General features: G+C 43.1%; 1 protein-coding gene across 3 annotated transcripts in view; it reads right to left on the bottom strand.

The window, feature by feature from the left end:
* Window positions 1-12,897, bottom strand: part of WRN (WRN RecQ like helicase) — a 68,867-nt gene extending 55,970 nt beyond the window's left edge. For 2 of the 3 annotated variants that reach the window (XM_077920893.1, XM_028711886.2), the window contains exons 1-8: window positions 12,788-12,897; window positions 10,649-10,745; window positions 9,948-10,063; window positions 9,277-9,422; window positions 7,138-7,286; window positions 4,377-4,526; window positions 3,130-3,202; window positions 494-608 (exon numbers count right to left, since the gene is read on the bottom strand). In XM_077920893.1, coding sequence (XP_077777019.1) covers window positions 494-608; window positions 3,130-3,202; window positions 4,377-4,526; window positions 7,138-7,286; window positions 9,277-9,422; window positions 9,948-10,063; window positions 10,649-10,711 — 812 coding nt within the window. In that variant the 5' untranslated portion in view covers window positions 10,712-10,745; window positions 12,788-12,897. Of the gene's footprint in view, window positions 1-493; window positions 609-3,129; window positions 3,203-4,376; window positions 4,527-7,137; window positions 7,287-9,276; window positions 9,423-9,947; window positions 10,064-10,648; window positions 10,746-11,839; window positions 11,916-12,787 lie in introns of all 3 variants that reach the window. The other variant, XM_077920894.1, reaches the window with a different exon arrangement.
* Window positions 12,898-13,036: the final 139 nt, after the last annotated feature.

The following is a 13,036-nucleotide window of genomic DNA, read 5'->3' as shown; positions in this document are numbered from 1 at the left end:
GAAAAAAGGGATCATTAAAAGTAATCAACAAGCTAAAGGAGAATGGAAATTTAGCTCAGACTAAGTCAGACAAAATGAAGATGTTTTCACAGTTCACAAGAGGCGGGGGTACAAGTCTTATAATCTGGGTACCACAATTAAAAAAAAACTTGTCCTGCAATCCAGGCAAGCACACCTTAAAAGGCAACTACACATGAAATATTTCTTGATGCTCTATAAAATACATTCAGGGGGTCTCCCGACATTCTTAAAAAGATTTTTTAAGGAGTAAACGGAAATGCAGTAAGAAATAAGGCCCAAAAAGCTACGGTGCAAGTCCAGACGTCCTGGTGCAAGTAAAGAAGGCCTGTCTTTGGTTTTGTCTTATCAAGCCCACTTAATTTATATGATTTCATAAACATACAAATAGCGCACTCACTGAATTAGATCATTAATGTTCTGAGAAAGAACACAATACCATTAATTTGTACCAATAAAGCAAACAACACCTAACCTTTGAAGGTTTGTAGATTGTCCAAAAGTGCCAGGAAGATTATTTGCTAAATCCACCATCTCCTCTACTAAAGATGCGAATTCCTTCTTCATTTCACTTGCCAATAGGGCCCCATCTGTTTGTTTTTAGGGGAGGGAAGGTCAATGTGAACATTATTTTTACCAACCACTATGTGCTCTTTTCCAGTTACCTGGCTTTGAAACAACAACAACAAAGTAAAATTCATTGTTTTAATAGCGATTTACTTCTCTTAAAATTTCAGGCCTGCTCGCAAAATAAGGGATATTGCAATGATTACTTTTAAATGGGCTTCCACTGGGCTTTTTCAGAGAGGCAAAGAATTCTCCTAACATGTTTCATATGCATGCTTAAATCTTTCTGGTCATTCGTAAACCACCATATTCTTGCTATGAAGTGAGTCTACCACCCAAGTCCTAATTATTAATAAATAATAATAATAATAATGCAGTGTTAACCTTTATGCTGAGTTACTACAATGTTGCCTACATGTAGCTGCTTCCAAAGAATGCTCAGAAACTGCAACTCATGCAACATGCAGTTGCGGGTCCATTACTTGCCAGCCTGTTTCATGGACCCAATTCAATGTCTTGGTGCCCTGCAAGATGGAAGATGAAGGCGAAGTACAGTGGTACCTTGGGTTAAGTACTTAATTCATTCCGGAGGTCCGTTCTTAACCTGAAACTGTTCTTAACCTGAAGCACCACTTTAGCTAATGGGGCCTCCTGCTGCTGCTGCGCCACCAGAGCACGATTTCTGTTCTCATCCTGAAGCAAAGTTCTTAACCCGAGGTACTATTTCTGGGTTAGCAGAGTCTGTAACCTGAAGCGTATGTAACCCGAGGTGCTTCAGGTTAAGAACAGTTTCAGGTTAAGTACGGACCTCCGGAATGAATTAAGTTCTTAACCCGAGGTACCACTGTATACTTTTTTTTAGAAACAAGCTCTGCTGATTTCAGCAGTGCATTCCCCAGTAAGTACACAAGTTTGCAACCGAATTCTCATATATATATACTTACTTATTTAAATATTTGCAAACTGCACTTACCCGAATATATAACAATGTGGTGTGCAACATACAAGCATAAGAATAGGATAACAACCAAAAGAACATCAATGATGTATCGATAAAAACCAATTGGTTCACACACACACACACACACACACACACACACACAATTTAAGAGGGATTTTAACAGGGAGAGGGAGGTGGCACAACATGTTTTATAGCAGGCACGTCCAACTCCCAAGAGAATGTGATCTACTCCCCCTTTGGGGGGGACCCAAAGTTGTTGAGCTTTTTTAGGGAAGTTGTTTACCTTTTTTTAGGGGGGAAGCAAAGCATGTTTAGCTTTATATTGGGGGGGAGACATCGCTCACCTAAAACAACAATGCAGCATTAATGACTGCTTTTGCTTTCTAACTCGTGGGCAAAACACCCATTTGACACAACAGAGGAAAGGAGCGACGGCGGCCAGGGACTTTCAATCCATTGCTTATCACTACCACCGATCAACAGGGATCCCGCAATTGACCACAACCATCTGGGGATCGATCAGTCGATCACGGTTGACAGGTTGGACATTAATAATAATAATAATAATAATAATAATAATAATAATAATAAATTTTATTTATATTCCGCCCTCCCCAGCCGAAGCTGGGCTCAGGGCGGCTAACAACAATGAAATAGTACAACATTCTAAAATCATTTTATTATAAAATTAATTCAAATCAAATTGATGGCAACCATTAGGCTAAAGTTCTGTGAAGATTGCCAAAGGAGGGAGTCAGGCTGTGCCCTGACCAAAGGCCTGGTGGAACAGCTCTGTCTTGCAGGCCCTGCGGAAAGATGTCAAGACATCCCAGTTTTAAAGCATGAATTGGAAAAGCCCTCTCTACTAGCTAGGGATGAAGGGACTTGTAGTCCAACAGCAGCTGGGGATCCAAGTTTGAAACAGTAACTCATGGTTTAGTGCAATGTGGACAATCCAATTGTCCTTCCAGGTTAGCAAATGAGGAGGTGCTTAGAAGCTTTCACTTCTGCTTCTAGTTAACCAGAGCTAGTCAACTAGAGCAGCTAGTTGGAAACAGAGTCGCTCGCTCGGAGCTATCCGTGGTGCTGCAAACTCTGATCAGCGTCGCCTCATTATCTGTGGATCCACGTGGCAGAGGAACCAAATAAAAGCACTGAAATTAACCAGTAAAGCTATAAAGGGCCTGAATTTGTGGTATCTGAAGGAAACGTGAGTAGAATGCATCCATGTACAGGATCACAGTGTACGCCCTAGTCTTCCAGTTGTATAGAAAAATGCAATGCCTTTTAAAAGACTCCCCGTCCCCCATGCATTTTGTAAAATACAGTCATGGGAAAGTCATGCTAGCAATCTTTCCAATCTAAAAGGGACACCTTTTGAGGCGTGCAAGGTATACCAAATAGTTTGCGGTTTCATTCAAGCATATGACCATACCCACTCTATTTCCCCACAGCTCTGATAATACACACAGTATGAACTGTGTCTATCACGTTGCCCAATGCATTTTAGGAAAGGAGGAAAGACAACAGAAGTTGAAAGTGGGGATGGGTAGAACCTCATTATGGTTTACGTTGAAGCTCACCTTTTTCTGCCCTAATTTGCATCTGCTTAGAAGTACTCATGTTCACCAGTTTTTCGTAAATGAGAAGGCTAGCCTACAAAATAAGAGCAAAGAGAACTTTTTAATGCAAAAGGTAATGCTTAACATTTTTTCTCAGTCCATATAATTTAAAACTACCTATCTCTCTCAAAAAATGTTTTTGATTAGCATCTTAACAGTGAACATTCTTTTAATACTGTGCTCAACTATTTAATTAAAAAAAAATCTGTTCCAACTCATAACAAGAATTTTCAAGGATGCATACCATTTAAAATAACAATAATGAACAATTTTAAAAATTATAAAACCATAAAACAACGGTGAAACAGCTTAATACAATTTGAATAAAAACTGCATGGGTATCTGGGTGGGAATCTCAGCGGACAGCAAAAAGGTAACTAGCCATTAAAAGCCCATGGAAATAAGGTCTTGGCCTGGGACTTAGAATTCATTAGTCTAAGCATTAGGCAAGGAGCCCTGGGGAGATCAATTCAAAGTCATGGCACCCCCCATGGAGAAAACTCCTTCCACAGGTGCCACCTGCCTGATCTCTGACAACAGGGATAGTGAGAGAATGATGCCCTTAACTGGCAGGCAGCCTCATGCAAAATTAACGATGCGTGGTTAATGCAGAATTCTATGAAGTTAATTATGACCAGAAGCTTCCAGATTGGATCAGAAGCCATTTCTGTTTCCTTTTGGCAGCCCAGTCCTATGTAGGTGGGATGTCCTCCAAGAAATACTCTCTCTCTCTACCTTCTGAGTGGCTTAACACTTCTTTTAATCAGAGAATTGAGGGAGCCTGTAACATTGGCCAAAACCACTGATTCTCACCCGTATCAGTGGCTTCTACTTTTTAAAAGCAAAATGTTACGGTGCCAACAAATATCAAGGAACAACACTCAGCCCCATATCCCCCATGTGACTTTGCAATTCTGGGATATGGTTTATAGAAGACAGAGGATGCTGCTCTCTACATAAGATCACTTCAGCACTACCAAGGGAAAGTGTCTTTGGTAGGATCAAACAGGAAACTATGCCTGGCAGTAGAGTTCTGGGTTAATTCACGGGATGCTGAGAAAGTAAGAGGGTAGGGGCTGTGTACTCAGAAACAAGGCTCATCCACATCTTGGCATATTAAGCCGATCATCCAAACCAGGCCATAGTAAGCTTGCAAATTGCATACTGCCAGACGTCACCTAGAAAAATATAAGCTTCTTAGTACATACATAAGCATCGGTGGCGGCATACAGCTTTTGCTCCTCTGTAAGGGGAAACTGCTTCCAGTTACCACAACGGACCGATTTGTCTTTCAAAAGCTGTTTGTGGAACAGATGCTTCAGAAGGTTGTTCAGGCTCCAGATCTCTTTACATTTGAGCTAAACAAAAGAAGTTGCAAACGTTAAGCGCGAGCTGTTTTTGAGGCTACATCAGATAATAAGCGCACAGTGATATATTTCAGATAGAGATGGAATAAATCTAAATCGCAGGTTTAAAATGCGTTCGGAGAACACGCTAAATTTTAAAACAGAGGTTAAGGGGAGCAATAGGCTGTGAAAGAATTTCATGATACGAAACCTTAAATCAGCTACCTTTAACATGAGCCATGCTGCAATTAAGTGTGTGTATGGGAAATCCATCCAGAAGACAAAATGTATATTGAGGAGTTAGTGATTCTAACATGGTTACCCTTCCTGCCTCTGTTCCTTCCCCTTCCCTTGCAGCTGTTAAGTTTTTGATGGTGTGAGAACAGTTTTTGATGTCCTCCCTCGCAGCTGTTAAGCTTTTGATGGTGTGAGAACAGTTTTGGATGTCCTAATCAGTGGTGAGGAGGTGAAGCCCCACATACGCCTTAATCAGTCTGGGAGGATAGTGCTGGGAACCTTCTGTGATGTTGGAAATTGTTATGGGAAAGTGGGGCATTGAGAGGGGATGGCTATCTATAACATTGGATGGCTTGGGCAGAGTTTTTCAGAAGTTTGTACATGGACTGATTGGCTGCAGGGCCATGCAAACTGAGGCTACCTGGGGGGGTCACTTCGCCACATCTTGAGGGCTTCCAAGTTGCAGGTAGAAGTGCATGCTTGGTATGTATATATTGCTCGTTTTTTAGGAATAAAACCTTCTTCTCACTCGTGTTTGGTACTGCTTCTGAATCTCTTTTAAAAGAACCACCTTGCATTTGGCAAGACACTGTGCCACAATGAATAGATGTATCAGCTGAATAATAATAATAATAATTTTTATTTATACCCCGCCCTCCCCAGCCAAGGGCGGGCTCAGGGCGGCTAACAAGCAATAATAAAAACAAGTTGAATGAATACAACTTAAAAACAAGATTAAAATACAACAATTAAAATACTGAAACATTAAAATTTTAAAATGCAGCCTCATCACAGGAGGAGAAAGGAAAAAGGAAAAAGAGGGGGAGGGAATCAAATTGGCTCCAAGCCAAAGGCCAGGCAGAACAGCTCTGTCTTACAGGCCCTGCGGAAAGAAAGCAGATCCTGCAGGGCCCTGGTCTCATGAGGCAGAGCGTTCCACCAGGCCGGAGCCAGTGTTGAGAAGGCCCTGGCTCTGGTTGAAGCTAATCTAACTTCCTTAGGGCCCAGGACCACTAGGGTGTTGCTATTTATGGACCGTGGGGCATACCGGGAGAGGCGGTCCCGTAGGTACGAGGGTCCCAGGCCGTGAAGGGCTTTAAAGGTCAAGACCAGCACCTTAAATCTGACCCTGTGCTCCACCGGGAGCCAGTGCAGCGTGCAAAGCACTGGGTGAATATGCTCCCATGGCAGAGACCCCGTGAGGAGCCTCGCTGCAGCATTCTGCCCCCGCTGGAGTTTCTGGGACAGCTTCAAGGGCAGCCCCGTGTAGAGCGAATTACAGTAGTCAAGCCTGGAGGTGACCGTCACATGGATCGCTGTGGCCAGGTCGGGGCGGGAAAGGTAAGAGTAAAGAGTAAAGTTCTGTATCGCTAGCTGAAAATATTCATCGCATAAGGCTTGGTGTGCCATAACTCAGTGACAGAGCCTCTGCCTTGCATGAAGACGGCCCAATCCCTGGCATCCCCAGGTAGGGCCGGGAGAGATCCCTGCTGGAAGCCCTGGAGAACTACTGCCGGTCAGTGTAGACAATACTAAGCTAAATGGGCCATTGGTCTGACTCAGTATAAGGCAGCTTCCTATGTTCCTGTGTTTTGTGTCATTGGAGCAGGGAGTTCCAGAAACCCAACACATTACATGAGAATTCAATGAACCCTGGGCCAAACAATACTCAAGTTGTTATGTACTGAAGTTCTCACCCTGGGCCAGCAGGGGGATACTGTAGATAGTTATGCAAATGAAGGATCGAAAGTGACGTTCAGTGATTGGATAGTTTTAGAAAGTTGCAACAGTTACGTTGTACTGGAGCTCTATATTAGCAGGCTGACTGAGCCCTTCAGTCAGTTCTGTTCTGGCCTCTGAATAAATAAGAGCTGTTTGAAGAATCGCTGTGTCGTCTGATATGTTCATCCACAACTTTACACAAGTGACAAGCAAGAAGGCTCATCCCAGATTTGTGGAAAGTGACATTTCTAGCTACTGAGATGGTCCATTCTCAGTCTCTTTAAATTCCTATAGATTCATAGTCTGGGAAACGAATTCTTTGCAATAGGCTGATCTGAGGCCAGCAACCATAGTAGTTCCTCAATATTATCATTATTTTAAAAATCACAAATGGAATGGAAATACAGTCCAATAAGTAAAAGCGAAGGAGAAGAAAGTATTTGGCACAATATGAACATTGATCCTAAAAGGATCTCATTATGGGATATCCATTTTCTTTTTACCGTGTGTTACATTTAAAATTTAAGACATCTCTAGCTGCAGGAGATTCATCCAGCAATGTTAGTCTAAATACACAGCATAGGGTTTCTCGCCTACATAGCTTATTTTCTATAACTTCTCTGTTGAGTATCCACTCTAATAACAAAGAGTGAGTTATCATTACCTTTTCATTAGCAAGGTCCCCCAGGTCCACAAGGCTCTCCAACTTGATTTCAAAATCACGCATCAGCTTCCATTTATCCCCTTCGATACCAACCCCAACTTTTTTAATAGTGTTACTTTCAAGCAATTTTTTTAGTGCCAAAGGAAAGTCTGAAAAGATCAAGTATGCACATTTTTAAAATAACCACTTAAGGAATGTATATCCTATCTATTTAATGTAACCTTATGCTTCTCACGATGCTTTTTTTTTTAAAAAAAGAAAGAAGTAAATTATATGTTATTCTGGTCTCTATCACAGATGCACCACCTCAGCTATACATTAAATTACCTACCCACCAAAAAAAAAAGATATTTTCAGCTAGAAGTGCTGAATAAACAACAGAATATTTCATTACATATTTTTTTTACCCCACCTTTCCTCCCAAGAGAATTCTGACCATATTCACCAGCTGATCTAGAGATACAGCTCACAAATTCAAAAGAACTTAGGTTCAGCCCAGAAACAGATAGGAGACATGAATATTAGCTACAGAGTTGAAGTACTGTGTATGCATTGATACATAATGGATAGCACTGAATCTGAAGCACTGAGCTTTGGTTCACAGGCTCAGTGGGAGCAAAAGAAACGAGCGTGAAGAAACCAGTGTCACCTCCCCAAACAACCTGACCTAAGCAAGGAGAAGAAACACCAGCAGCTGAGGAATTGAGGTCCCCCAAAATCCCTTGCTAGGAACAGAAAGCTGCAGCCAAAACAATTTCTTTCCGGTTCAGGAACAGCCACACAGACTTTGGTCCCATGAGCACCCCGCATTTAAAGCACTACGATACCACTTTATACATTCATGGCGTCACCCAAAGAAACATGGGAAATATAGTTTGTCAAGAGTGCAGGGAGGAGTTAAAAAGGCAAAGGGACCCCTGACCGTTAAGCCCAGTCATGGACAACTCTGGGGTTGCGAGCTCATCTCGCTCTATAGGCCGAGGGAGCCGGCATACAGCATCCGGGTCATGTGGCCAGCATGACTAAGCCGCTTCTGGTGAACCAGAGCAGCACACGGAAACACCGTTTACCTTCCCTCCAGAGTGGTACCTATTTATCTACTTGCACTTTGACATGGTTTCGAACTGCTAGGTTGGCAGGAGCAGGGATCGAGCAACGGGAGCTCACCCCATCGCGGGGATTCGAACTGCCGACCTTCTAATCTAATGGTTTAACCCACAGTGCCACCTGCGTCCCTCAGAGAGGAGTTAAAATACCCATATTGCCCTCAGACAGCTACAATTCCCAGAGGTCCCTGGGAAGAAGGATTGATTTTTAAAGCACTCTCAACAAGCAGCTGCTATAATATTCTTTTTCTGCCCCCACTTTGGACCTGGAAGGCCCTGGAAACGAAGAAAAGCAGTAGCAGGAAATTTGAGCATGTCTTTCCCTACACACAGCAGAAAAATACTGAATGCCCGTTCCCAGATATTGCTTCTTTTGGATCTGGGAAAGAAAAGTAGTGGAACTGTACAGGCAGAGATATGTTGTGACATGATAAATTCCAACTGTACTTCCTTCTGCACTAAGAATCCTACTCTCTCCTCCCTCAACAGAATGAAGCAATTTAAATTGTTGTGCTAAACTGACACCTGTGAACTTTCCAGTTTACACATCAATAAAAACAATATTTTGCCTGAAAAGAAATCTGATCAGATTTGCTACGACAGAAAAGATTATCACACTAGGCATCATGGAGATCAGGATCCCTTCAGGCAGATATCATACTTGACATAGTAAGAACTTCCCTCCCTCCACAACTGCAAAATACTCAGCATGAGTCTGTACTATAGATGGTACAGTTATATAGAGTTATATATTTGACCGGTATTCTACTGTGGGAAGGATTACAGAACCTCCCTGAACACTGAAATCCACCAAGCTGGTTCTCACATTGCATAAGTTAAGCAAGTCCAGCTTTTCTTGGTTTCAGAGTTTGGACTGCCAAGGTACAAAACGTCCTACTATTGTGAGAGCAGGCCTTTTGCTGCTTTACAAAATGAATTGTGTTCAACAAAGCAAACAAACTGAGCTACAGCTTAGATGAAAGGACAACTTAACAAGTACATTTTGTTGAGAGACTAACGACACAGTACTGACTTGACATAGAAGAGATGTGAAACAAATAGCACTTTTGTTCAGATCCGCAGAGTTGGATTAAAGCAACTTTGCCCTCCTTCCCTTTAGTGTAGCATGGCGGCCATTCAATGTCAAATCCTAATGCAGCTCCATAGGATAAGGTTGTACTAGAAGATAAAAGGTATTAACAGGATTAGTACAGTGCAATCCTGTGCAGGATTATTGAGAAGCAAGCCTTTCTACACCTAGAGGGCATAGATTTGCACAGGTAATATTTGTTAGTGTCTTTTCTTCTTTCAAGAAATACTGCATGACTATTTTATCAGTTCTGTGCCAGACCTAGTACTTGCAAGGATCCTTAGTGCTAACTTGACATGAAAGACTGTATAAATCTTTGCAAAAGGGGGGGGGGGGTCCTTCATTTTTTAAATTGATTGTGTGTGTGTGTGTGTGTGTGTGTGTGTGTGAGAGAGAGAGAGAGAGAGAGAGAGAGAGAGAGAGAGAGAGAGAGAGAGATATTGAGGACATCATACCTCTTTCAATTAATGGGCCCTTATTCCTAGATTTTGGAGGTGGCTCCCACATTTGGATCAGATTTGTCTATAACAGCCTAATGAACATAATTTTTTTTCAGCTTACAAAAATGAGATGCCATAGGGTTAGCAGTTTAAATTAAACTTTCAGCCTCTTACGCAATATCCTCTGAGAGCAAGGAACAGTCGTTTGCATTATAGCTGTAAACAACGGAACCGTGGAATTCTAAGAAGGGAAGGTTGTCTTCCAGGGCACTCCGGTGGACTGGATTATTCTGGTTCATAAAAATGCAAAAGAGAGCTTGTTGTAAAGGATGTTTAAGAAATGGTTTTCAGATCAATCATACTGGCACAGGTCACAGTGCGCTTGCCTTCTTGTCCAGGTTACAAAAGCATCACAACAATTTCTGTCGATAGGTAATTAGAGAAGTTAATGCATCTAATGCATACCAAGAAAATGCTTTGCCCCACGCATATATAAAACATATACATCTTCCAACACAGAGATTATTTGCTATGTCACCACATGCCATGTCATCAACTCAATCTCCACTACTCAACCTGCAAACCTTAAGGAGAGTCACTGATGACTGTTCTTTTGGAATACTTTTCAGGTCATGCAATCACAACACCCAGTCCTCATGAGGAATGGTATCAAGCTAACATCAACACTATTTGGGACATAATAAATCTAAGAAATGCAGTAGTTTTACATTTTTCCGTGAAAATTCTATGTGATTTGCTAATTAGGAACTGCACACAGAAGTACAATCAGTGCTGCATTTCAGAGTCTGCCACTTTTTACTGCTTTTTTTCGTTCTTGTTCTCTTGTGAGAATCAAGCATATTCCCAATCCTTACCTCTTTGTCCCCTTTGGTCTGTTCAGTCATCCACTGAGGTAGTTTATTTGATAAAGAATCCATATTCCTATCAAATTTGTTTGGATTTGTATGTTAACTGGAATAGAAGAAATAACAAGTATGCAACTTGGCTCAGTCTAATCAGAAATGATTTGTGTGGCATAAGTCAATCCATTCCAATCAGTTATTTGGGGGAAAGTCAGAATATAAGTTTTCCTCATAAGTAAATAATATAATGAAAATATATTGCTTAACCATAAAATATTCAAAGGAGGAACTGTTAAATTGCAATCATAATGTCATTTATGTGGAAATAAGCCCCATTTAATTTAATAACACTTACTCCTAAGTGGACACAGTTAGGTTATAATAATAATAATAATATTATAATAATTTATTATTTATACCCCGCCATCTGGCTGAGTTTCCCCAGCCACTCTGTGCAGCTCCCAATCAAGTGTTAAAAACAATACAGCATTAAATATTAAAAGCTTCCCTAAACAGGGCTGCCTTCAGATGTGTTTTAAAGATAGGATAGCTACTTATTTCCTTCACATCTGAAGGGAGGGTGTTCCACAGGGTGGGTGCCACTACCGAGAAGGCCCTCTGTCTGGTTCCCTGTAACCTCACTTCTCGCAATGAGGGAACCGCCAGAAGGCCCTCGGCGCTGGATCTCAGTGTCCGGGCTGAACGATGGGGGTGGAGACGCTCCTTCAGGACCGAGGCCGTTTAGGGCTTTAATGGTCAGCACCAACACTTTGAATTGTGCTCGGAAACGTACTGCGAGCCAATGCAGATCTCTCAGGACCGGTGTTATGTGGTCCCGGCGGCCAGTCCCAGTCACCAGTCTAGCTGCCGCATTCTGGATTAATTGCAGTTTCTGGGTCACTTTCAAAGGTAGCCCCACATAGAGCACATTGCAGTAGTCCAAGCGAGAGATAACCAGAGCATGCACCACTCTGGCAAGACAGTCTGCGGGCAGGTAGGGTCTCAGCCTGCGTACCAGGTGGGAGCTGGTAGACAGCCGCCCTGGACACAGAATTAACCTGCACCTCCATGGACAGCTGTGAGTCCAAAATGACTCCCAGGCTGCACACCTGGTCCTTCAGGGGCACAGTTACCCCATTCGGGACCATACCCACTTGCCCCCTGTCCCCCAAAAACAGTACTTCTGTCTTGTCAGGATTCAACCTCAATCTGTTAGCCACCATCCATCCTCCAACCGCCTCCAGGCACTCACACAGGACCTTCACCGCCTTCACTGGTTCTGATTTAAAAGAGAGGTAGAGCTGGGTGTCATCTGCATACTGATGAACACCCAGCCCAAACCCCCTGATGATCTCTCCCAGCAGCTTCATATAGATATTAAAAAGCATGGGGGAGAGGACGGAACCCTGAGGCACCCCACAAGTGAGAGCCCAGGGGTCTGAACACTCATCCCCCAACACCTTCACTTTCCACTTTCTGGACATGGCCCAGGAGAAAGGAGCGGAACCACCATATAACAGTGCTCCCAGTCCCTCTAGACGGTCCAGAAGGATGTTATAGTTGATGGTGTCAAAGGCAGCTGAGAAATCCAGCAGAACTAGGAAACAGCTCTCACCTTTGCCCCTAGCCCGCCGGAGATCATCAACCAGCGCAACCAAGACAGTTTCAGTCCCATGGTGAGGCCTGAATCCCAACTGGAAGGGATCCAAATGCTCCACATCCTCCAGGCGTGCTTGGAGTTGTTCAGCAACCACCCGCTCAATCACCTTGCCCAGGAATGGTAGATTTGAGACTGGGCAATAGTTGGCCATATTACTGTATTTTAGTATTTTGTTGAAAGCCGCCCAGAGTGGCTGGGGAAGCCCAGCCAAATGGGCGGGGTATAAATAATAAATTATTGTTATTATATAATATTATACACGTTTCCCCACAAGTAAGCCCTCCTCTCGTTTTATAAAATATAACTTGCTGCCAGGTAAGTGCATAGGTGTGCAGCCTAACAACATTGCAAACTGAAGTAACTATGCGCGTATGGAACCAGCGCAGAGGGTCCAGAAGTTACACAATCAATTTCTGCGTGTACATACAACCTTATTCAACCCAGTCACAGACATTGCCAGTCCGAATGAGGCTCGGCGTTGGAAAACTCACCTGACCTAAGCCTTCCTTGGGCTCCTCACCCTCATCCTAGCAACCTTTCCCGCCAGACCCGCTAAATAGCCGTCACAAGCCGCCGACGCTACTGTCGCAACCGAATGACGTCGTTTACCGCGCCTCTCCAGCCCATCCCTTCGCCCTCCCTCCCTTTTCCGCAGCTGTCAACTCTAGAAGGTGAAATGAGGTGAGACGCATGCGCGTAGCGCTTTCCGCGCCCGCCGGCCTCTGGCGCCCGCGCGGCAT

Source organism: Podarcis muralis, chromosome 17 (genome assembly GCF_964188315.1).
Source record: "Podarcis muralis chromosome 17, rPodMur119.hap1.1, whole genome shotgun sequence".
NCBI lineage: Eukaryota > Metazoa > Chordata > Lepidosauria > Squamata > Lacertidae > Podarcis > Podarcis muralis.
The sequence above is the reverse complement of the archived record's forward strand: the minus strand, read 5'-3'. Positions and strand labels throughout refer to the sequence as shown.